This window comes from Typopeltis vanoorti, chromosome 10, assembly GCF_054136105.1.
Source record: "Typopeltis vanoorti isolate ZY-2024b chromosome 10, IOZ_Tvanoo_1.0, whole genome shotgun sequence".
Lineage (NCBI taxonomy): Eukaryota > Metazoa > Arthropoda > Arachnida > Uropygi > Thelyphonidae > Typopeltis > Typopeltis vanoorti.
In genome coordinates this window covers 30,132,565-30,160,106 of record NC_143558.1, presented here as the reverse complement: position 1 = coordinate 30,160,106, position 27,542 = coordinate 30,132,565, and the positions used below count along the sequence as shown (strand labels likewise).

The window sequence follows — 27,542 nt, the reverse complement described above, 5'->3', positions numbered from 1 at the left end:
CTACAAATTGGACGCCCTCTATGGGCATCTGTTGGCGTCCTTGCATGTAAACTTGGATGTCGAAGTATCAGTGTTTCCCACATTTTGAGAAGTTTAATGTAACCGTATTTATTTCAATTAGGCTAATTTCTGAAACCAGTTGCAGATTCTACATGTTTCACTTAGTTTTGTGCCGTGGTGTATTTAGAATTCTCATAGTGAGAAGTTTAATGTAACCGTATTTATTTCAATTGATATAAATATTTACATCACACGGCTGTAAATATCTTAAAAACAAGTATATCAGCTATCTAACATTAATTCAGACAACATAATAAAGTTGTCTTCTTCGTTCATTCCTTCTAACTTAATTAAAATGAACATTAATGGCATGAAACGAATCTAGTTTCGTTGGGAGGGACAGATTTATGGTATCCAGTGTTTGTGAACATTTGAATTGTTATTTGACCATTTATATATGATATAAATATGATTGTTTTTATATATGATTGTATAATACCGAAAAAAACTCTTCCTCACAGCCTTAGTTGCCTAGTCATGAATTATAAATAACTCATTAAAATCCTTACTAAAATTATAACAATCCATCTATTTCGAAGGACTGTCATTTAATTAATAACTTGATATTAGTTTCCCTTCTGTACTCTGCTAATTCGTACTTCAAACACTGATAAATATACTCCAGCTGACTTTTCGCACAACTGTATTATCAGTTTATTTGAGAAGAGTGCGATTGCAATCCTTCCGGCATTGCGTTATGTCAGCGCAAGTATGGAGGCCACTATAATGTTATATGTGTTGCCAATGTTTCTGGGAAGAACGTATGATCTAGGAAAAGAGATAGTTGGAATTGAAATATATCCTAGCAGTGAAATTAGTAAGGCTGTGGTAAGCAAAATATCGTAGCAGATTCAAAGGTTTTGTCATCAGTTAAAATATATGCCCACTAAACATTTTAGAGGAATAAAATAACTTAAAAGTATTTTTAATTGAAATTCAATTTCAATTAAAAAAGTTATTTTATTATAAAAACACTTTTAAGTTATATACAGGGAAAATTTCTTCATCTAAAAATAAAATGAAATAAATAAAATAAAAAGGTGTGTTATGATATTCTCAATATTTTTGAAAAATTTCAAAAAACGTCAACTATTTTCAAATATTTTTTAGTGTTTTTAAAAAAACAAGAAAATGTATTTCTGTTTTAACTGATTTTTATAAAAAAAAATAAAATAACAAATACTGAATTGCTTATTGGGTTAGTGATAAAAATGTTAATTGTTAAGTTGGTTATAAAAGTCGCAGTATAACAACTATTCCTTTTTTTTTTAAGGGTTTAGCAAAATGTACGGTACCCATTAGATTTGTTTTGTCTGTCAGTGTTTACATGACAACTATACGATTCATACAGAATTTAAGAGAAAAAAAAATTAATACTTTGGATTTTTATTAAGATTTTTCACGTTATCTTAATCTTGAGATATCGAACCAAGTAACTTTATATTTTTGGGGAACTTTACCATTATAATGGTAAAGTTACAGTAATTGGAATTCGCTTTTTGATTTAGCTATGCATAACAAATCATCAGCAAATCTCGTGTTATTAATTCTATTACTATTTATTTTTCTTTTTTTTATTCCTTAAATTTCTTCATATTCTTTATCGCTTCACTATGTATACTGAAAACAATATGGGATATTATATGCCCTTGGTACGTTCCTGTTTTAATATCTATTGTTTACTTATTAATTTAATTTATAATTTGTGTCTTTTAATTCCAGAGAGTTTGTCTTATTCCGTAAAGTAATAAAAATAATTATATTATTACTGTGAGATTGCTTTGTTTTGCACTACTTAAAAGATATTTCAGAATAATAACATAATTATTTTTATTAGGTTACGAAATACGACAAACTCTCTGGAATCAGAAGACCCAAATTATAAATACTGTAAAATTAATAATTTTTGAATTAATTATTTTATTTTATTTCATTTGACTATAAAATATAAACGGATCCATAATATCATTTATTATAATACCAAACTTATGTCAAATTGAAGAATATGAACTCTATACTTTAGTAATTAGTACTTGACATTTTCAGCTTAAATTACTTTGTAAGTGTTTAAAACATCTCAAAACTAAAAACGGAACCGGAATGGTTACTCAGATCCACTTCCGGTTGCCTTTTGTTTAGAGATGAACCGCTCGTTGTTATTTCTGCCTGCTCTTTCTCATTCTCATTAAAATTTAAAAATTAAAGCTTTTCTGAAGTTTCCCATTAATTGTTTGAAATATTAATTTATCGAGTTTTCTGTAGGAAATGCAAAACAATTAGTGAAGTTTCGTAACTTATTTCTGCAGACGATTCAACACCATTTTACCGATATCAGTTACAAACTAATAGAAAGTCAAAAGGAGGCGAGAGACTTCCTTGAGGTTGACGGCAAAATATCTCTGAAGATTAAAGCTGGACTGGTGGATGCTGAAGGATCTGGAGGATATTTGAAAGACAGTACCGGCAGTGATAACACTGTAGAATTACTAGTAAAAGCACGTTATGAAACAGTATGTGCATGTATTTATTTATGTCAGTAAATTTTTTCTTTAAAAAATCTAACCTAAATTATAATATTTAATTTAAAATTGATTTCATTTTCTTTTAAGCATTTAATTTAAATAACTTAAATCTGTTCATAAACCTTTTATTAGAGCACATATTTATTATTTTCTTTTCTTTATTTTGAGAAACGAAATAGTTAATAATAATAATAATAATAATAATAATAATAATAATAATAATAATAATAATAATAATAATAATAATAATAATATATTTGTTTTTTTTACATATGTACAATGATTATCTATTCAGTATATTATTTTACAAGGTTCAGCACTTTGTGCTATATATAATGAGATTTAAATAGTAATGATGATAACAGTTTTTTTTTATATATATATAACAATCATAATAATAATTTACATTTATATTGTTCAGAGTTACATAAGTTGTATAATATTACATGTTGTAGTTTGCTCTTTTTTTTTTCAAGTTTGAAAAGGTGTGATTATACAACTGTATTTACACATATGCAATCTAAATATTATATTTCCTTATTCTCACAAACATACGGTGTAAACTCATGACTTACATTTAAAAGATTTTTTTTTTTACATTGCATACATTTGTTACAGTTATTATATACATTACATACATTTGTTACAGTTATTATATACATTACATACATTTGTTTACATATGATACATTACTTACATTTGCTTACATGTGATATTTACATTACGTACATTGGTTTACATATAATACATACATTACATACATTGGTTTTCATGTGATACGTACATTACATGCATTTGGTTACATATGATACATCTTGGATGAGAACTAATTTCTTTGCTTTCATCCTCGAAGCTTATATGTAAGCTTATCTGAGGATGACACCATTTGGTTATTATGTATTGGGTTTTTTTTTTTTGCTGTGTTGCGAAGCTACGAAATCTATGATTGAGAAATTCGCGCGCGCGCGCACGCACACACACACACACACACACACACACACACACACACACACACACACACACACACACACACACACACACACACACACACACACACACACACACACACACACACACACACACACACACACACACACACACATACACACACACACACAATAACTTGGAATGTATTGATGCGTCACTGAACTGGAAGCCTGAACGAATATATTGTGTTTCATTAAGTTTGTATGGTATTTTGGGTGCGTATTTCTTGTTCGTAGTATGTCCTTAGAGCTCTTTTCAGGCTATTGTAGTTTGTAAGGTTTCTGTATTCAAAAGGTAATTTCTTTATCATGTCTGGGATGTAGAAGTTTCGCGTGGCCTTTCCGTAGTGATTATTGTATTTATATGTGATATAATTAGTAGTCTGAGGTCTTGTTATACGGTATGTATTTCTGACTGACTGTCCTGTAGTTGGCATCGAAATAATGTTTTATCAAGGCTTCATTAGTTGCATAACTGTTTTGCTGTCAGTATTTTGTGTGTTCTGACATTGCAATGTTTATAAGGTCATGATTTTCTCTTTGTTCCCAAAAGATCAGTTTTGTCATTTTGTACTGTAGCGACATTAATCTATTTAATTTGTAGGGAGCACAGAAAGCATACGTTGTTATAGCGTATCTTAGTAAATTTTGGCATAGTGCTTTGCATATTAGTGTTTTTAGGCTTATGGGAACTATGTCTTTTAACCTGTAGAGTTTGCCACTTATTGTTGGGAGTTTGTTGTGTAGATGGTTTATGTGGCTATTCCAGTTCATATCTGCATCGAAGTAAATTCCAAGGTATCGTATTGTTTCAACCTGGGTGATTGTAGTGGTTTTGCTGTTCTGTGTATTTTTTATGTTGGAAAGTGGATGTTTGATGGTTATATATTTGTTATCAACTGGTCGAGTCAGTGGTTTACTGAATATCATCAATTTTGTCTTTTCTGAGTTTAGGTGTATGGAGTTTTTCGTGAGCCATTCTATGATCAGATTTATGTCATGTTGCATATTTGTTTGGGCTATGCTTCCGTTGTTATGGATGGATATTATTGCTGTATCGTCTGCGTATTGGAATATCTCACCTTTGAGTGGTAACTGATTAATATCGTGTGTGTAAATGTTGAATAGAGTTGGGGAGAGTATAGCTCCCTGTGGCACTCCACAGGTTACTGGTAGCTCTCTGCTTCGGTTTGACCCAATACGTGTGATATGCTTTCTATTTTGGAGGTAGTTTGTAAACCACCTGTGAAGAGGCCCGTCTATTCCAACATGCCTCAGCTTTTCTAACAAGGTTTGATGTGTAAGTGTATCGAATGCTTTAGTTATAATAATAATAATAATAATAATAATAATAATAATAATAATAATAATAATAATAATAATAATAATAATAATAATAATATAACATGCAGTTATTGCATTGATATTTATTATGATGTGAGCTGGAAATTATGTATTTCCTAACATGAATTTATTATTATTTCATGTATTTTTGAGGATGGGGGAGGGAATAATTAACATTATTGCATATTATATGATATTGCAAATCATCCTCAGAACGCAATATCTTTTGAGGGAAACAAAACTGCATTACATTATAATATTAAAATATAATTTATTTTCAAGTATTGTGGAAACTTGCTGAGTAATAAAATATCTACATTTTATTATCGGGAAAGATTAAGATGAAAATGCTTTTCATCTTCCCCGTTATCTGTACAGGACAGTGTAGGGATAAGGTGCTATTGAGCTATTAAAGCTCTAATCATGGCAGGAGGATAACAACAATAGCCGAGCGTCAGTAAGAACTTCATTGGCTACAGCATTGCCATTAATTATCCTCCAAGGGTATTAATCACCGCATCTCACGGTCGATTGATTCATTCGAATAATAATTTATTCAATGAGGGCGAATTAAATATATCTGTATGTAATAAATAATTAGGTGTTTATTGAATTTAGACACAACAGTTAAGACATTTTTTTTTCTAATTTGACTTTTGTCATCAACAATCCTATACAATTCTTTTATTTTGTACAAATAATAAAAATCCATCTTGTAGCACTTAGGAGGGCGAAGAGCCCTAACAGCACAATGTTTACCACAGTATCATACTTAAGTCCTTAAAAGGACTGGCTAGATGGGCGGAGCAGGAATGCTTTTCATATTCCCCGTTATCTGAAGAGGACAGTGTAAGAATAGGCTGTTATTGAGCTATATAGTGCTCTGATCATGGCAGGAGGTTAACAGCAATAGCCGAACCTCAATGGCTACAGCATTGCCATCTATTACCCTCCCTGGGTATCCGTTTTAGTCACTTCGTACGACATGCCTGAGCTACATTGATGCTATTCTTATCCCAGCAACCACACGAGGACAGTTTTTCTTTAAAGAAAATGGAAATATAGTAACTACACCTTTTATTATCTTATGTAAGAAATTCCTAAATCTATTCATTGGGTTACAGTGTTATACTCCTTAAAAGGACTGGCTTAAAGGGGCGGAGCAAGAATGCTTTTCATATTCCCCGTTATCTGTAGAGGACAGTGTAGGGATAAGGTGTTATTGAGCTATTAAAGCTCTGAACATGGCAAGAGGGTAACAGCAATAGTCGAGCCTCAGTTAGAACTTCATTGGCTACAGCATTGCCATCCATTACCCTCCCAGGGTTTCAGCCATAGCACACCGCTCACATGCTTAAAATACGTCATATTATATATTAAACTAGATTTTTTAGAAAATGTAGTGTTTAATTATATTTTACCCATGAAGATATACTTATCCTTCCCTTAGCTTAATCTATTTGCAGCTTCGGGTAATTCAGATCAGTCTCACCTGCAATTTCACTGTTGTTTAATTCACTATTACATAATGTTTCTTTCATAGCTGTAAATTTTAACATAACTACTGCAGTGATGATTTTGGCATAACATTATGTTGAAGATAAAACATCTGTAAGTTGAATCGCTCTAATATTGTTAATTAGATCACTTTTCTTATGCTGTACGAGTAGCCTAAGTACAACAGAAAAATAGGTATATAAAACAGAATTCAGTGAAAATATCTTACTTTAATAATTCTATCATTATAATATAAACATATATAATTTAATTTAATTATATTTTTAATATAACTTATAAATACAAAGAAATATATAAAATAATAAAATGAATAATTCAAATATAATAATACACCTATTATTTTTATGACTAAGGATTATATATAAGAAAAAAAAATTTTTTTTTTCATTTCAGTGATTGTGAAGTGCTATTTAATTCACTGTTAGAATATCTTTCTTTGATAACTGTAAATTTTAACATAACTACTGCAGTGATGATTTTGGCATAACATTATGTTGAAGATAAAACATCTGTAAGTTGAATCGCTCTAATCTAATATTGTTATTAATTAGATCAATTTTCTTATACTATACGAGCAGCCTGAAGTACAACAGAAAAAGAAGTATATAAAACAGAATTCAGTGAAAATATCTTACTTTAATAATTCTATCATTATAATATAAACATATATAATTTAATTTAATTATATTTTTAATATTATCTATAAATATTTTTAATATTATTTATAAATAAAAGGAAATATATAAAATAATAAAATGAATAATTCAAATATAATAATACACCTATTATTTTTATAACTTAGGATTTTATATAAGAAGAAAAAAAATTTTTTTTTTTCATTTTAGTGATTGTGAAGTGTTATTTAATTCACTGTTATAAAATCTTATTAGATTTTATAACAGTTTTCTAACAACTTATTAGATTCAACTTATTAGTTGAATCTAATAAGTTCCTATTACATCTGTTTTTTGTTCTTTTGAACTTAGATTCAACTTACAGATGTTTTACCGATAGCAATGTTGTAGCCAACGAAGTTTTAACTAAGGTTCGGCTACTGCCGTTACCCCACCATGACCATAGCTCAATAAAACCCCATCCATCCACCCATTTTCTTCTACAGATAATGGGGATATTGTAAAGCATTCTTGCTTGACCCATCTAGCAAAAAAAAAAAAAAAAAAAATTAGTGGTCGTTGGTGGTCTGATTTAATGATATTTTTTGAATGTCATGGGTAAGGTAATTTTTGGCTCTCTAGTATTAAAGAAATTGTGGCAAGTTCTGTAATAAGACAAAAACAAAGACTGCAAATAAAAGATGCAGGTAGCACAGTCGTATGAGAGTTTTTAATTTAACTACTCACAAAAATCATTCATTGTAGAACAACACAAGCGCGAGCATAAATACGTGCGTGAGTATATTCTACACATGGAAACTTGGGTTAATCGATAGTACTCATACAACATGTTCAACAAATAAAAATAAGGAATTTTGGTTCTTTGTTTGTTTACATAAATACTCATACGTCATTGCAGGTTACAAAAACTCTCCCCACAACATTAACCCCGGGAAAAGACTGGAGCAGATTTCCTAAAGACATACTTGGGACACACTATGCTCGGAGTATAACGTATGGCGGAGAACTGATAGCATCGTTGAGGTTCGAGGCGAAGAACAGTGAAGACAATCAAAAAATTAGAGGGTCCATACATGGAGGAATTCACACTCAAGGAGGTGCTTTCGGAATGGACGTCGAAGGTCATTTTGATTATCTTTATTAGTTTATTTTATTTTGTGCCATTTTGGTCGTTTTTGCAATCTTCACGCAACGCGATCAAAATTAGAATTTGAAAAAATCATGTCTTTTGTTATAGCTTTCTTGGAGATGATTAATCACAATCTCACCGACTCAGTCTCGATGCAGATTGACTACTATGCCACAGTTCCCCTCAAAGGAGTGCCAAGAACCATAGAAGGATTGATGGAACTCATCAATAACTTTCCCAAGTACACTAAAGATATAAACGGTGGAATTGGAAATCCAATCGAGATGGAACTCTATCCCTTGGATGCAGTTTTGAAGGAATCGTTATCGCCTTATACAGAAGACCAGTAAGTAATTCTTTCACTTATTCTTTGATGAATCACTCGAACTATTTTCAGAAGCAAAGTAGAGTTTCATTTGACGCAAGTCATCAATGCCGAATTTCACCAAAATCAGTCAAACTAATGTGGCCAAAAGCCATTTGGGCTCACAAGACATTTTTTTAATTATACCCCATAAAATGAGAGTTGAATAATCCTGAAACCTTGCTTCAGTGACTAAATATGTCAGAGACTTGCTTCAGTAGCGAAGGTGGTAATCTTTATGGTAAACGATTTCCATCTAGGAGGTTAGCAGATTATCATCTAATAAAAATAGAAAGAAAAATCGTTAATTCAGTGAGAGAAAGAAAGAAGTGAATATACTGTGAAGAGAAATCGATCAAGGTATTTTCGATTACTATTATATATATTTTTTTCTAGTAAAATGTTTTATTTTTTAGAGCCCTGGTGTCGGATCTGGATAAATTAGAAGAAGAGTTTGACGACTTGCGTCGCACTCAGCGAACCCTTGATGAATTCATGACTCCCATCCTTCCAGTCCTATCCGAAGAGATGACAAGCAAGGCAAGTTACTTTCTGCATCATCCATCTGTGAAATTAACAATGAATTCACTTAATCTACAGTTTAAATGACAATGAGATTTCGTAACATTAATATTAGTGTATTAGTTCCATTTTTGATCCCTTTTAAATGCCCTCTACGTTAGAGCTGGCAATAAGCTATTTGTAACAAAAAATAATTCTGCTTTTTTGTTAATGAAATACTTATCCCCTGAAACTGGTTTTTAGCCGCTCACAAAAAATCGACAATCTAAACTGACATTATTGCAGTACCATTATTGAGGTTTAGCATCACGAGATGGCAGCAGTGGTCTGTATTATTTCTTCCCGATGCGTCTAAAGTTATTGAGGACTGTGACCTCAGTTTCGATAACGGATAAGGGTAGAGCATGATCAACCCTATACACAACCAGTGTTTTCTATCTTTATACGGTATGGATGTCTGCTATTGCTATATTAAGTGTGTTACAACTTTTACAGTTCGCATTTAAATGTTGTGTGGGTGTTTATATGTTTCACATTTTACAGCAGGTTGTTGAATATGAGATGCGGTCTCACAGCTGCATGATATGAGTTGTTAAGGAGCCTAGTTGTGTAAAGAGTGGTTGATTGTGTCCATGTGAGATGAGTCTCTGTTGGTACTATAAGCATTTCTAAAATAATTTCTTAGTAAATAGTACCTAATGTCTCAGACTGTTGTTATTCTATTGATTTTGTGAACAGCCAAATGTATTTCGGTTCTTGTCTAGTTACATTTAGGTCTTCGCATCACCGTGTAAACCAGTGGTCGCCAAAGGGGTCGATATGACATTATTAGGGGTCGATTCGGGCTCAGGGGTCGACAGAAAAATATAAGACATCATTGTATGGGTAATATTTAATTCGGTTAACTTGGATTACCTCCAGGACAAAAGACATGGGGGTAATGACAACGCAATTAAGAGTGAATCGTGGGATCAGTACCTCCATCTTACAGGTCCTATTCATGGACCTGTAAGATGGAGTAAGGTCATGAAAATAGTTACTGCGGCCAATCAAGTAGGCCAAAATGACGTATTTACCAATAAACGGATGTTAGTGGTTCCCTTGCCGGCCGGCGCAGTGGGAGCGAGATTGCAACACGTGCGTGGTTCTTATCTGATACTTACACGTATTCGAACCCAGTCTCATTTTTGCGCATCGACATACAAGTTAGCGTTAATGTTCTAAAATTCATCAACATACACATTATAATTCAATCGTTATTCATTCACGAACTAAACTTCTGTATGTTGAAGAGTTGGGCAGCGCTGGTAGTAATACCAGTGATATTAATACCAGTAGTTTATTAATATCACTAGTAATACCAGTGATATTACTAGTGATAGTAATAGTAGTAGTAATAGTAATATAATAATATATACTATATTATAAATACAATAAACACTGTAACTATAAAATAAGCAATCTAAAAACTGACATAAGGGTCTTTTTTGCTTGTCCTATTATAATTACGTAATAGTAAAATATAGGGGTCGATAAAAAGTCAAGAAACTCTTGAAGGGGTCGACGGGCAAATAACTTTGGCGACCCCTGGTTTAAACTTTTTTTTTTCATGAAATAACAGAACAACAGGACAGAACACCGAAATTAAATAAATATATACATGCTTTATAACCTTAGTTGCCTCTTTCCTAAACCCAAGGGTATGGGCCTGAATAATCCAATACCCTTGGAGGGTAATGAATGGCAATGCTGTAGCCAATGAAGTTCTAACTGAGGCTCAGCTATTGCTGTTACCCTCCTGCCATGATCAGAGCTTTAATTTAATAGCTCAATAACACTTTATATCCCTACACTGTCCTCTACAGATAACGGGGAAGATGAAAAGCATTCTTGCTTCGCCCCTTTAAGCCAGTCCTTATAAGGATAAGGATAACCTAAACCCAACAACAGCCCAACAGGTTCCACGCCATAGATCATGGAATTTTATTTAAGATTCAATAACTGGATGTATTTCAGAACTGAAAGGTGTAAAAGTTGGAGGTAGGAACTTCAACAACTTCAGGTTTGCAGATGACACAGTTCTTATAGCTGAATCTGAAGACGATCTTCAAAACTTAGTCACAAAAATTTACAACAGAAACTTAGACATGGGACTAATTATTAACCTAAAGAAAACAAAGTGCATGATTGTATCAAAAGAACCAATAAATAAGAAACTAAATATAACTGTTAACAGAAAGAAAATTGAACAGGTTCAGTCTTTTATATATTTGGGACAAATGTTTACAGACAGAGGAAATTTCCTTAAAGAAATAAAAAGAAAAAGAAAAGAAAAACCTTTACTGATGTGAAAACTGTTCTAACATCCAGAGACATTAATATAGACACGAGAAAAAGATTAATAAAATGCTATATCTAGTCAAGCCTTCTCTACAACAGTGAAACTTGGATGATTCTAAATAAAGAAGCAGAGAAAAAATTAGAAGCTTTCGAAATTTGGACCATCAGAAGAATGTTGAAAATCCATTGGACAGAGAAAATGAAAAACGAAGATGTTTTAAAGAAAGCAAAAATGAAAAGAACATTCATGAAAATAATTAAAGAGCGAAAAGTTAAATATTTTGGACATCTAACTAGACAAGAATACATTCAGAAATTAATATTAGAAGGGAAATTGGATGGAAAAAGAGGGAGAGGTAGATCCAGGAGAATGTGGTTTGAAGACATTGAGGACTGGACTCGCTTGAATTACCGTAAATGTTCCAGAGCAGCAAAAGAAAGAAAAAGGTTTCGTGACGTGGTTGCCAACCTCCTTCTAGGGGATGACACTTGGAGAAGAAGAAGAATTGGATATAGCATAATCGTGTACGAAAAATACGGAGAACAGACGTATATTCGAATTCGAATATATCATCTTTGTATTTGTAAAATCTGTAAAATCATCACATTTATAAAATCATCTTTGTGCAATGTTTTGAGCTGTAAGGTTCGTAAATTTGTGAATGTATAGTTGAAAAGTTCGATTAGTTCCTTTTAGTTCATTTTCTGTCCATAAATTCTTCCAGAGAAGTTTTTCTTTTCCAGTTAGCAACACATAAGTGGCAGATTTGTTTCCTATTGTCACAGTATTACACAAATTTCTGAAAGTAGTACCGTATATCTGCGTTACATATTTCGTTTGTTACTTAGTTTCATGCACTTTTGTGTAATGTTGGCTGCTGAGTGACTTTTTGTTTTTAATCTCTTCCATCTTTTAATATTTTAAATGATGTTTAGAATATCACCATTTATCTATTGTTGATACGTTGCATTACGTTTGAACATTGTTTGTATTTGAAGGATCTACTTTTATTAAATGCTTGAATATTTAAAATCCAAATCCTAAACGAAATGCTGCATTCTATCGGTACAGATTGAAGAATTCAAGAATCAAGTTACCAGTATTATTAGAATATTTTACGAAGCAATCGCTAAGATGGATCTCTCTGTTGGTGCTCCTGAAAACCAATTCGACCGAGCTTTCGAAGCATACAGAGCAGGAGGCACCAGTCTGCCTACAAAGTATTACAGACAATTCTTGAAGTTAAAGAGATTTGTGGTGAGCGAAATTCGTTAATTTTTTGTTTCACACACAAAATCAAATACAATAAAGTTCACATATATTAATATGCATATTTGAAATTTATTTACTAATAGAATCCTACTCCTAAATAATGGATTTTATCTTTCTCTCTTATATAGCTCGAAGGAACCACAGGTAAGACCTTTTATTCTGTTTATGCCTAAAAGGTAATGAAAATATTAATATTATTTGCCATAAGAAGAATACTGTTAATTCATTCTTCTTTTTTTTATTATTGTTATTAGAATATTATCAATTCATTCCTCTTTCTTTAGTTTGTTTTGAAAGATAAATGTTTATTTATTATAACTTATTAGCTTTATCTACTGTGTAATTTTTTAGAAAGTCATTTCTTTCCTCGGACATCGGAAAAGTGCTTCCTTATCCTTATAAGGACTGGCTTAAAGGGGCGAAGCAAGAATGCTTTTCATCTTCCCCGTTATCTGTAGAGGACAGTGTAGGGATAAGGTGTTATTGAGCAATTAAAGCTCTGATCATGGCAGAAGGGTAACAGCAATAGCCGAACCTCAGTTAGAATTTCATTGGCTACAGCATTGCCATCCATTACCCTCCAAGGGTATTAACAAGTGCTTCCTCCATGAGACTTTTCATTTTAATATTATTTATTGTTTAACATAAAAAGGTGTAAATATTAATATAAAAATATTAAATAAAAATATTAAACTTTCAAAGCAATTTTCTTGATTTTATTAGGTAATTAAATAGTATATATAATTTTATTTAAATTCAGTAATATTTAATTGTAAAAAATAGTCTTAATGGAATTCATTCTTTATATTCTACTTATCAAGTATATGTAAACGTGAAATGTTTGTTTTACTTAGCACATCTTTGCTTTATTGTGATGTATGATTTACAGATATCTTTTTACGAGTTGGGACTGTTGAATATGATTGAATTGATATACCAAAGAATAATATTTAAATAAATGTTACCTTTTGGAGACCATTTTATGATACATAGGATTATTACTTATTTAAAAAATGTAGAAATAAAGAGAAACTGAATTTCCATGCCATTGAAATCAGTTCGCTGCTGTTTTTACAGTATTTACTCTCGTCAACAGGATATATTTATTGTTGCCCATGCGTAGATTTATCAATGTAAATCTACGTAAAAAATAAATGAGAAAAATATAAAGTTTACAAAAATAAAATAAAATGAAAAATTCATTCATAAAGATTTTTTTGAATGGAAAAAAATTCCATGGCCTACCCAAGATACGAATGTACTATAGATTCATGGAAGACCCACTTTTTAGGCTAGATCTCGCTTTTTTTTTTACTTCTTCCCAACATCTTTGACATTCCTGCTATGCGGATTTTCCGAGAGTAACCTGTTTGTTCTACGTAGACGATACAGTAGGAACAGCTAGTCTTCTAAAGCTATCATAAGATTCTTCATGTCAGAGAGAAAATTCCAATCTAGTTCTTTCCATTCCAACGTGTTGTAACACTTCAGAGATTATGTAGTTTGTTTTTCCACAAGGAAGCCAGTACACAGAGATGATAGCATGCTCTGCAAGTCCTGATTGTTTCGATTCTTGATACTTGATGTAGCTTTTATGCTTTTCGCTACGACCATCTACAGATCTTAAAGATTAATCAAAGTAAAAAAAAAAAACATGGGTGTAGGCTAACTGATATAAACATCTCGGAATGCCCATGGGAAAGCCAATCCTTCAGAGAACTTAAAAATGAAGAAAGCTTTCAGATAGAACAGTATGCAGCTTGAATTTCAAGAGGCTAGGTATGTGCACATCATTCATAAGGGAAAACGTTCTGTTAATATCTGTATGGAATTGTTTTGGTTATCGTAGCTAAAGTTTGCCAAATATTTATGTCGAAAACCACTGCATCATAAAAAACAAATTAGACATTAGGACTCACACTATTTCAGACAGTAACATATATCTGTTAAGATTTAAGAGAACTAGGTGGCAGCAGTTGTCTGCTTTCTCGTCTCTAATCTCTGAAATCATCGATGGCCGTAAGCTCAGCTGTCCTTAAAGGATAACCGTGAAGACTTCTTGCCTGCAAATTTTCCAAAAAGTAGCTAAAGTGGTCCCACCTAGTTTCTTTAAGAATAAAAAAGCATTGAGGGACTTCTTTTTAGAAATCGTGAAAAAAGCAGTAATAAATTTAAGTCTTTTTTTCTGGATCCAAACATTTCCATTTTAATGCTTGTCAGATTAATAATAAGTTTAGCTTAAGACATTAAAACGAAACTGTTTGATAATTACTGTTTAATGATTTATTAGTAACTGTAATGTTGATCGGGTGATAGAGAATCTTTCATATCTTTAGTTACAAACGATTTAGATTTTATATGCTAGCTTTTCGCTTTTAATATTCTTTTTTCGTTGGTCTGGAGACACAGAACAGTGACAGAAAGAAAAATAAGCAATAATCATGAAAATGCAAATTATCTTAAAGTACTTGTAGATATAAGGTATGTAATTATGTATCCAAAACCTTAAACCATCTTCTCAATAATAAACGTCTTTAATGATAAATAATTCCAAGTAGACACTCTCAATACTTAGTCAGTTAAATGGTTATGGAATATGTAACTTCTAGACAATATAAAAGTAAATTAGATAATATTACTGGAAAGATTTTTTTTTTTTTTGCAGAATTTAAGCCAGGTGGCGCTTTTTACACTCGATGGGGAGAGTCCAAGTGCAGTCCTGGAGTGGAAGATGTATACAGTGGCGTAATTGCAACATCAACGCAACCGGAAGGAGGCCAAAATCAATACCTGTGTCTTACTACCGATCCAGAAGAAATAGAACAAAAAAGTTACGCAAGAGCATCTAGGATCGCCTCTGTCAGTTACGTGGGATACATAAAGAAATACGACAATAAAAGAGGAAGGCAATTATCATGTACCATGTGTAGAGTCGCCCATCGGACAGCGGTGGTGATGATGCCAGCAACTACCAAATGTCCAGACAATTGGAACACAGAATACGAAGGGTGGCTGATGGCAGGTGAATTGCATCAACAAACACAATACATCTGCGTAGATGATAATTTGCGTGTGATAGACGACGGTGTATTCCCGTCCACCATAGATTATCCTACTCCAAATCTGGCAGAAGTTACGACACAATGTGGAGCTCTTCCTTGCGATATTTATAAAGATGATACGCTCATTCCATGCGTTGTGTGTACGTCTTAGGCTCACAACTAACTGCTTTTTAGAATCACTTCTGTAAATGATTTACAATTTGGAAAAGAAAAAATATAAGAAATTCATAATAAAAGATACTCAATAATTGTCTTAGTTCTTGACTTGCTACTGTCTTTAAGTTTATCAAATTTCAATATTTCCATTTTTGCAAATCGTAAGGATAGGTTTTATAGAGATTGAGTTTAGTGATGTATGTTTAAAAAAATACAGTAAAATTTAAAAGATCCAAACAAACTATGGTACACAACTCAAACATAACTCAAAACTTTAGATATTACTAAAATTTAAAATAAAAATAAAAAAACATGAAAATATACATTAAATAAACATATAAATAGTCACGAAATAAGTATTTGATGTTCTAGATAGCAACTGTTCTCAGCCTAGATTTGAATACTTTCCACCAAAATAGCACATAATAAAGCCACCGAGAATATTTTATTGAATAATATGATATACAAAGACAAGCAGTCATTTTAACATTACCGATATTTTAAAACTCCGTTAGCCTTAACTACAAAAAAAAAAAAAAACTTTAATTTAATATCTAGATATAAAACATCAGAAACCAAAATCTGGAAGCATTTCTAGTTACTTGAAATTAATTAAATAACACATCAGTGTTTGTCTAGGTGCCTTAAGGGGCGAAGCAAGAATGCTTTTCATCTTCCCCGTTATCTGTAGAGGACAGTGAAAGGATATAAGGATAAGGTGTTATTGAGCTATATAAATATAAATAAATATATGAATATAAATATATAAATAAGGCTCTGATCATGGCAGGAGGGTAACAGCAATAGCCGAGCCTCAGTTAAAACTTCATTGGCTACAGCATTGCCATCCATTACCCTCCAAGGATATTGTTTTGTTCACCGCATCTCACGGTCGATCCAATCCCTCGTCTAGGTGCCTTTATCCTTATAAGGACTGGCTTAAAGGGGCGAAGCAATATTGCTTTTCATATTCTCCTTTGTCTATAGAGGACAGTGTAAGGAGAAGGTGTTATTGAGCTATAAAGCTCTGATCATGGCAAGAGGGGTAACAGCAATAGCAGAGCCTCAGTTAGAAATTCGTTGGCAACAGCATTGTCATCCATTACCCTCCAAGGGTACCAATTTTAGTCGCCTCGTACAACGTGCATTAGCTACTTTGGTGCTATTCTTATCCTGGGAACCACACGGTGATATATGGCGTCAAGGTGCCAAGGGTACCTCGAAATTTTTAAATAAGAAATATATTATAAATTTGATGGTGTGTTAATTTCCTCCAAGGATGAAAATCATAATCTGAAAAATCATGATTTATATAGAACACTTAACCTATATAACATAATAATATAGCATTTTTATATAAATTTTGCGACATGCATTAGCTACATTGGTGCTATTCTTATCCCGGGTAACCACACGGTATTATATGGCGTCTAGGTGTCTTATCCTTATAAGGACTGGCTTAAAGGGGCGAAGCAACAATGCTTTTCATCTCCCCCGTTATTTATAGAGGACAGTGTAGGGATAAGGTGCTGTTGAGCTATTAAGGCTCTGATCATGGCAGGAGGGTAACAGCAATAGCCAAGCCGCAGTTAGAACTTCATTGACTATAGCATTGCCATCAATTACCCTCCAAGGGTATTGGATTGAATGAATCAATCATGGCATCTCCTCGTCTAGGTGCTTAAGTTCTTAAAGTTCTTAAAAGAACTGGACGATGGACTGAGTCCTTGACTCTTTATCCCGTCATCTGAATGAAGAAATTCTGCGTGGATGGAGTGTTATTGAGCTAAAAAGCTCTAGTCATGGCTGGATAACGGCAATAGCCGGGCCTCAGTTAAAACTTCATTGGCTACAGCATTGCCATTTGTTACCCTGGAAGTCCTAAAAAGGACTCTACGTTCATCTAGGTGCTTATAGTCCTTATCAGGACTGGCTTAAAGGGGCGAATCAAAATGCTTTTTATCTTCCCCGTTATCTGTAGAGGACAGTGTAGGGATAAGGTGTTATTGAGCTATTAAAGCTCTGATCATGGCAGGAGGGTAACAGCAATAGCCGAGCCTCAGTTAGAACTTCAGTGACTACAGCATTGCCATCCATTACCCTCCAAGGGTATTGGATTGAATGAATCAGATTCTCACCTCCTCATCTAGGTGCTAAGGGTTTGGGTGATATAGTGTCTGTCTTATTCTTCTACCAATACCAAATTCCTTTCCCTAATGTTTTAGTTCTGATATACAATTCTTACTGATATGATCTGGGATGGCTTGCTGTTTTAAGCTGTTCATTATTCTGAGTAACATAGAATTAAAGGCTATTTTGAAATCAAGAAACACTAACTTTACAGAAAGATTATATTCATTTGCTTGTGCTATTACTTAGTTAACAATGCAGATATGATTTAATGTAGGGATTATTTTGCTGTGAATCCTGATTGTTTATATGGTTGTGCATCATCCAAAACTCTTATGATTCTATTTAATATAATGTATATGAACATTTTGTGCAGTTGTGATTAACAAACTGAGTAGCTTATAGTTATTAATTTGATTACTGCTGCCCTTTTCATGTAATAAGATAATCAATGATTAATGCCAACTGATCATATCCAATTTGACTTAAAAGCCTAACAATTTTGTATGTTCTGCTAACATAATATATCATATGCTGATTAGGAGATGATTCTTCCATTATGAATAGAGGTTCCGTATCAGCCTCAGGTGCTTATCCTTATAAGGACTGGCTTAAAGGGGCGAAGCAAGAATGCTTTTCATCTTCCCCGTTATCTGTAGAGGACACTGTAGGGATAAGGTGTTATTGAGCTATTAAAGCTCTGATCATGGCAGGAGGGAAACAGCAATAGCCGAGCCTCAGTTAGAACTTCATTAGCTACAGCATTGCCATCCATTACCCTCCAAGGATTCTCAGGTGCTTATCCTTATAAGGACTGGCTTAAAGGGGCGAAGCAAGAATGCTTTTCATCTTCCCCGTTATCTGTAGAGGACAGTGTAGGTGTTATTGATTGAGCTGTTAATGCTCTGATCATGGCAAGATCAGAGGATAACAGCAATAGCCGAGCCTCAGTTAGAACTTCATTGGCTAGAGCATTGCCATCCATTACCCTTCAAGGGTATTCTCTTCTCAGGTGCTAGGGGTACCTCGTAATATTTAAATAAGAAATATATTATAAATTTGGGAGTGTGTTAAATTCCTCCAAGGATCAAAATCATAATCTGATAAATCATGATTTGCATAGAACACTAACATATACAATATAATAATATAGCATTTTTATATAAATTTTGCTCATGTTGTGTTGTTTGACAAATTATTTACTACAAAAATATAATACAATAGTGTTATACAGTATAGTAAGTGGACTATATTCTACAGCATAGAAAGTGCACTATATATAATGCAATAGTATTATATATAATACAATAGTATCGCATATAATACAATAGTATTATATATATAATACAATAGTATTATATATATTACAATAGTATTATACAGTATAGAAAGTGAACTATGATTAAATATTATACAGTATAGAAAGTGGACTTTCTATTATATATATATATATATATAATAGAATAGTATTATATATAATATATAATACAATAGCATTATACAGTATAGAAAGTGGACTATGTATCTATCTATCGAAGGATACCACGCAATGATTAAATATTGTAGAGTATAGAAAGTGGGCTACATATAATACAATAGTATTATATAGAATACAATAGTGTTATACAATATAGAAAGTGGACTATGTATCTATCTATCCAAGGATACCTCACAATGATTAAATATTACAGAATAGAAAGCGGACTATATTATACAGTATAGAAAGAGGACTATATATAATACAATTGTATTATATATAATACAATAGTGTTATATATATATAATACAATAGTATTATATATATATAATATAATACAATAGTGTTATACATATATAATACAATGGTGTTATATATATATATAATACAATAGTATTATATATAATACAATAGTACTATATATAATACGATACTACTATACATAATACAATAGTATTATTCAGTATACAAAGTGGAGTAGTATCTATCTATCCAAGGATACCTCGAGATGATTAAATATTATACAGTATAGAAAGTGGACTATATTATAGTGTATATCTATCTATCCAAGTATAACTCGCAATGATTAAATATTACACAGTATAGAAAGTGGAATATATATACAATACAATACAATATATAATACAATAGAATTATATATAATTCTATATATATATAATACAATAGAATTATATATAATACAATAGTATTATACATAATTATACAATAGTACAGTATAGAAAATAGACTATATATAATACAATAGTATTATACAATACAAAAAGTGGACTATATATAATATAATACAATAGTATTATATAGTATAAAAAGTGGACTATATATAATATAATAGTACTATATATAATACAATAGTATTATATATATAATACAATAGTATTGGATATAATACAATAGTATTATACAGTATAGAAAGTGGACTATGTATCTATCTATCGAAGGATACCACGCAATGATTAAATATTGTAGAGTATAGAAAGTGGGCTACATATAATACAATAGTATTATATAGAATACAATAGTGTTATACAATATAGAAAGTGGACTATGTATCTATCTATCCAAGGATACCTCACAATGATTAAATATTATACATATATAGAAAGTGGGCTATATATAATACAATAGTATTATATAGAATACAATAGTATTCTGTATAATTTTTTGTATTCTATATATAAAACTTTCTATATTGTTATACAATATAGAAAGTGGACTATGTATCTATCTATCCAAGGATACCTCGCAGTAATTAAATATTATACATATATAGAAAGTGGGCTATATATAATACAATAGTATTATATAGAATACAATAGTGTTATACAATATAGAAAGTGGACTATGTATCTATCTATCCAAGGATACCTCACAATGATTAAATATTATACAGTATAGAAAGTGGACTATATACAATTCAATAGTATTATATATAATACAATAATATTATATATATATTATATATAATACAATAGTATTATATATTATATATAATACAATAGTATTATATATAATTCAATAGTATTATATATATAATACAATGGTATTATATATAATACAATAGTATTATATATATAATACAAGAGTAATATATATAATACAATAGTATTATACAGTATAGAAAGGAAAGAGAAAAAAAGTCCTTTTTAGGACTTCCAGGGTAACAAATGGCAATGTTGTAGCCAATGAAGTTTTAACTGAGGCTCGGCTATTGCCGTTACCCAGCCATGACTAGAGCTTTTTAGCTCAATAACACTCCATCCACACAGATTTACTTCATTCAGATGACGGGATAAAGAGTCAAGGACTCAGTCCATCGCCCAGTTCTTATAAGAACTATAAGAACAGTATAGAAAGTGGACTATGTTTTTTTTTATCATTTTATTATTTCTCAGATAAATTACATACATTATATAAACACAATTATGCATAACAAATACTTTCTCGTACATAAAGTTTTTTTAAATAATAATAATAACAATAACTGTTTACAACGTATATTATTATAATATCCATAATGATGATTATTACAGATGTTTTTTTAATTATTAATTAACATTTTATTATTTTATTTATTTATTTTTTTTTTTTAAGTTTGAGAAACAATGATTATACATACAAATTTCTGCATTTGCGTATAAGGATTACTTGTAGATGATTGAGGCAAGTTAATACCACCTACTTCGAAGCTTGGGTTAGCTTTTATGAAGAAAGTGGGATTTAGCCTTCACTATTTGTGTTGTTGCTGCTGTTTGTGTATGGGATGTAGGCATTGGATGCTAGTGATTTGTGATGTGTATATTAGTGTTAATGGTTTCTTAACTTTGTTGGTATATTTTCCAGAGTTCATTTTTTAATGTTCTGTAGTTATCTACGTGTTTTAACTTTCTTGGTAGGTTGTTGAGTTGCGTGGGTATCTGATGTGATCTCACAAAAGAACCGTATGAGTTATTGAAGGGTGTGGGGATGTAGAGAGTTGTTGTAGGTCGTGTTATACGATATGTGTCTATGTTGTTTCGATAGATGATGTTGAGGTAATTCCTTGTTAATTTCTTGTAGTGTTTCAGTTTTTTAATGCTCAGAATTCTGTGTATCGCCATGTGCTTGTCGGATATTGGTTGTTGCATGTAAGGTGTCCAGATCACTGTTGACACGATTTTCCTGTTTAGTGTTTCTAATTTTGTTAGGTGGCTGTTTGATGTATTTGCATAGACTATTATGCCGTATCTGAGTAGGGATTCGCAGATACCGTGAAGTTTTTTTATGTTGGGTGGAATAATGTCTTTAACTTGGAAGAGTTTTGCTGCGATGATCCGGAGTTTGGTGTGTAGGTATTCTATATGTTTTGTCCATTTAAGGTGGGAATCTATACAGAGACCGAGGTAGTTTGGGTGTGTTAGAGGTTTGATTTCGGAACACTGGCAGGTATTTTTGTTATTAATGCAGCAGTATGTGTGACAATGTATCGATAGTGATGCGGAGCGTATGATTCTTGGGTTGTGTATTATCAGCATCTGTGTTTTGGTGCCGTTGATTAGAATTGCGTTTTGGTGGAAGTATGTTGTGATTTCGTTTAGGTCTTGTTGTGCTTGGAAGAAAGCTCTGTTAATGTCTGTGTGGATTGCTAGCAGTGCAGTGTCGTCTGCGTATTGAAATATTTAACTTCTTATGGCTATGTTATGAACATCGTTAATGTATATGTTGAATAGAGTGGGTGATAATATGGCACCTTGAGGTACACCGTGTTTTACTTGTATACTACGACTGTGACATGTACCTATTTTTGTTACTTGTGTTCTGTTTGAGAGGTAGTTCTTGAACCATGTATGCAGTGTTCCTCTTATACCTATTGAGTATAGTTTGGTGAGTAGCATGTCGTGTTCAAGTGTGTCAAATGCTTTGGTTAGGTCCAGCAGTATAAGGACGGCGTACTTGTGTTTTGTCGAGTGCTTTGTTCATTGTGTCGGCGATGTCTTCTAATAAAGTAATGGTGCTTTTTGTTTTCTGAAAGCCGTATTGGTTTTGTAAGATGATGTTGTGCTTCTGTAAATAGTTCTGTAGTCTGGTGTGTTATTTTTTCTATGATTTTTGAGATGACTAGTAGTGTAGCTATTGGTCTGTAGTTCTGAGTATCGTTTCTTTTGCCGTGTTTGTATATTGGCGTAATTACTGCAGTTTTTAGTTGTTGTGGAATAATGCCTGTGTCGAATATTATGTACCAATATAAAACACTAACTCTCTACATCCTTAAGAATAAGATTAGAACTCATTTAAAAACTGTATAATGGAGATCTCAAACATAGGCGAACATATCCAGTCAGACAACATAAACTTCAAGGTCTTTGACTCTCTGAAGAAATGGTCAGACAACATTTCCACCAACACCAGTTTCAAAGACCTTGAAGTTTATGTTGTCTGACTGGATATGTTCGCCTATGTTTGAGATCTCCATTATACAGTTTTTAAATGAGTTCTAATCTTATTCTTAAGGATGTAGAGAGTTAGTGTTTTATATTGGTAGGCTGTGTAAGTCGGATTCACGTGTAATTATGTATACTCGAGTGTTTTCATTCTTTCTCAAAAATATCTGGGAATTCTTTGTCCACAGAAACTTGTAGTTTTTCTCTGTTTTTGTCTTCCTTGCCTGGTATAGAAGATTTTTGAAGTACGGAGTCCAGTGTTCCGTTATATAGATTAGTGTTGGGAGTTTCTTATCAGATAGGATCGTTGTTGTCGGCCTTGTTTTCTTGCTTGCTGTATGAATGGAGTCTCTCAGATTTCTGTTGGTAAAACGAACGATGATTGGGGGCGGTCTCTCTTTATTTTTTTGTGGGCCTCGGTTGATATAGGTGATATCTGTGGTTGCGATTTGAATTCCAATTTTGCTGCCGATCAGTTGCATTATGTTGCTTAAGTCTTCTGTATTTTCTTTCGTTATTCCCTCAATTTGAAGTTCTTTTTTTCTTTTTTGTTTTGTAGCATGTGTTCCATTTGACATTTGAGTGTGTTTACTTCTTTCCGCAATTCTTGATTTTCGCGTTGGAGTGTTTCTTGCGTTTCTATCACTACCGTTAATTTCGTCTTTATTTCTCGCACGGTTCCTAACATTTCTTCAGAGGTCTCGTTATTGAACTGTATGTAATGTTCATACTCCTCGAATTTTTTGTTAATTTGTTCCATGTGTGCATTTAATAGGTCTTTCACCATGAGTTTAAATGAATCAAAGTTATCTATAATTTTAGGATCCGAAAGCGGCTTACCTTGATGTGCCTCGTTATTATTCTTTGGTGTCTGGTCTTTGTTCTTCGTTTTCTCACGGCACTGTTGACATCGCCATTCGGTCCGTTTCACAGTTCCTTGTTTTTTGTTACATGTGGAACACTGTGGCCCGTCCCCTTCATCGCTTAATGGCTTATTGCATTTGTTGAAGCTCATTTTGCTTGAACTTCGCTGTCTCGGTGACCTTTAGCCTTTCTTCCCGTTAGCGAACTATACTGCGACTTTTGAAATGGCGACGTCCTTTGTTTTTTGTTGGCTGCTGACTGCAGTACACTCCATGAACTTCCAACACTGAAAATTTGAACCTTACTAATCCGATTTTGGTAATTTGAACGTCCCTGTCTTCAGCGTGACTAGTAGAATTAAACAGTAGCACTTTCAAGTTAGAAACGTGAGTTAATTAACACTTTAAACCTATAAAACCAGGAGCAGCGATACAGCGTACGTGCATCTGTCTGCCTACACAGCACCCCTATCTACTTATCCGAGAATACCTCACAATGATTAAATATTATACGGTATAGAAAGTGAACTATATATAATACAATAGTATTATATACAATACAATAGTATTATATGTAATACAATAGTATTTTATATATAATACAATAGCATTATATAGAATACAATAGTATTATACAGTATTAGTATTATTATATATATAATACAATAGTATTATACAGTATTAGTATTATTATATATATAATACAATAGTATTATATATATAATAATAGTATTATATATAATACAATAGTATTATATATAATACAATAGTATCATACAGTATAGAAAGTGGACTATGTATCTATCTATCCAAAGATACTTCACAATGATTAAATATTATACAGTATAGAAAGTGGACTATATATAATACAAGAGTATTATATATAATAATACTATCTATCCAAGTATATGTATCTATCTATCCAAGGATACCTCGCAACGATTAAATATTATGCAGTATAGAAAGTGGACTATATATTATGCAGTATATTTTTCATTTCTTTTTTTTTATTGTGAACATAACAATCTTATATACAGGATTAACCGGTTTTTGGTTCTCTGCAGTCAGGCAGAGAGGTCACATGCTCATACTCTTGTTGAGGTATGCTACATCGAAGTCACTTATAAGGCTAATTACATTTTTTTTTATTAGATTAAAGCCATTAAGAGTTATTTTAACATGATACTGTATAAGAACATAAATGTGGAAAAACATAGGAGTTACTATAGCACAATATTATTTATTTGCATGAGAGTTCTAGCTGATTAATTTTCGCACTGTTAAGCACAACAATCCTTCTTCCCCCTTTCTTGGGGGGGATGATGTCACTTCTATGCTGGCAAGTGGATTATGATGCAGTCGCCGTGCTCAGCCAGGAGTTGATTCCGTGGATTCCAGTCTTGGTGGAAAAGATCTATGGTGTTGTTTTGCCTATAGTGGTGATGCTCGTGTAGGAACCGGCTTCTCACCTTTTGTTGGAAGGCTACAATGAGTTGGTCAGTTGCCTCTCTCTCTCTGTGAAGTTGCTGTGCTGTCTGGTCTTATATGTCTGAGGTAGAAGTTGTATATTATTATTATGTATGTGTCTGGTGTGTCCAGGAATGCAAATTGTAAGAAGGATGGAATCATGGTCTGATGCATGAGATGGATGGTATGTGACTCTCCTGATGCAGGGTATTGTGTCCATCGAAGTGTAGTATCTGTCGAGCCGTGCCTGGTATAGGACCACCTTTGGCTCTCCAGGAGAACACTTTCTCATGTGGGTGCAAGTGTCTGAAGGTGTCAATCAACTCGAAGTCATTTATTACATCCTGGAGAAGCTGAGCTAGTGAGTGTCGATGTTCTTGGCATTGCTGTCTGTCCATTACAGGATCCAGAGTGCAGATGAAATCCCCTGCCAGTATGATATGGTCATTCACCTTGCTGAGGTGGTTTCGCACAAACTCCAGTACCTGCACTGCAAGCTGTTCATTTTGTGGGATGTATATGTTAATGATATATATTTTCTTTCCTGTCAGAGTTCTAATGAGTGCATATATTGCACACCCAGGAAAGGTATCGATTATTTCTACTTTTAGAGCGCTGTTTTGGTGAATTCCAATGCTGACTCCAGATCCATGCAGTTGTATGGCAGGACAGTGATGCATGGTATAAGGCCAGTTCTTCCAGTGTTGATATGAAGCTTTGCTGTTGCAATGGAAGTTAGTTTCCTGCAGCATAACTATTTCTGGCCGGTGGGCAAGGATATGCTGCAGGACCAGCCTGTTTCGCAGTGGTGTGGCACATCCTCTAGCGTTTAAAGAGAGAAGGTTTACTGAGGTGCTCATTATTTTATGGTTTAGTTTTATTTGGTGCGGTAATCTTCACTTCCTTTACGGATAGTTACGCTGCCGCTGGGATTCAAGCCCGTTTATCAGGTAGTATATCCTTTTCCTGAGATTGGTGGTTTTTCTCCCTCTTTTTCCTGCCAGAATAGTTCTTAATTCTTCCAGCTGTGTGATAAGGCCACTGATGTCAGCGGTGTAGTCATAGGCTGTCAGCAGTTTTTGTGAAGAGCCTCGAACTTTTTTAAGAAAGCTCTGAAGCTGCTCATTTGTAAGTGGGCCTTCAGTGTGAGGAAGACCTGCATTTCCAGTTTCCTCTTCATCATCTGAGGACTCAAGAAGCTTGATCTCTTCATCCCCCTCTACAGGCTGTTGGGAGGGTTCCAGAATGCTTGGAGGCAAAGGTTCCCTGCTACAGCTGCGCTGGTTTGTCTTTGGCTGTTTTTCCGTTTTTGTTTCTTGCTCCTCTTCGTTATTTTTATCTTTATCAGAGTTAGTTAGTTGTCTGTGTTCTGTTTTCTTTTCTCTAGGATTGCTTTTACTCGATGTTGGTGGAGGTTCTTCCGAAGGTTGGGTTTCGTTAGTGCTACCACTTGATTTTGTCTCCTCGGTACTCGACTGAGAGCTGTTTCCTTGAGATCTTTGTAGTTTGTTAAGGATGCTCTGTTTTTTGGGGTTGGCTGCTTGCTGCTTCTGATTCTCTAATCCGCTAGGGTTGATAGTATTGTTAACCGGTTTCTCATTTCTGGGTATATACGGGCATAACTTCCTTACGTGGCCTTCTTCGTGGCAGTAAAAGCACTGAGCAGCAACAGTAATATAAAAGGTGTAGGGTACTCCGTCTATTTCTGTGTTGATTATTTTGGGTATGGAGCCGATTGTATTGTCGCCAAAGTGCA

General features: G+C 33.0%; 1 protein-coding gene across 1 annotated transcript; it reads left to right on the top strand.

Annotated features, from left to right (window-relative positions):
- The first annotated feature begins 764 nt into the window (after window positions 1-764).
- Window positions 765-16,008, top strand: LOC150102294 (uncharacterized). The gene is made up of 8 exons (XM_090399479.1): window positions 765-888; window positions 2,367-2,570; window positions 7,964-8,186; window positions 8,303-8,540; window positions 8,975-9,098; window positions 12,493-12,678; window positions 12,822-12,837; window positions 15,359-16,008. Exons 1-8 carry the CDS (start codon window positions 772-774, stop codon window positions 15,904-15,906), a joined length of 1,656 nt encoding a protein of 551 aa, XP_090255605.1. The 5' UTR covers window positions 765-771; the 3' UTR covers window positions 15,907-16,008.
- The last annotated feature ends 11,534 nt before the right edge of the window (window positions 16,009-27,542 follow it).

Coding starts and splice junctions, on each gene's coding strand:
- LOC150102294 (XM_090399479.1), top strand. CDS start 772: ATGGAGGCCACTATAATGTTATATGTGTTGCCAATGTTTCTGGGAAGA. Junction 8,187..8,302: donor TTTCGGAATGGACGTCGAAG/GTCATTTTGATT, acceptor CTTTTGTTATAG/CTTTCTTGGAGATGATTAAT. Junction 8,541..8,974: donor TCGCCTTATACAGAAGACCA/GTAAGTAATTCT, acceptor TTTATTTTTTAG/AGCCCTGGTGTCGGATCTGG.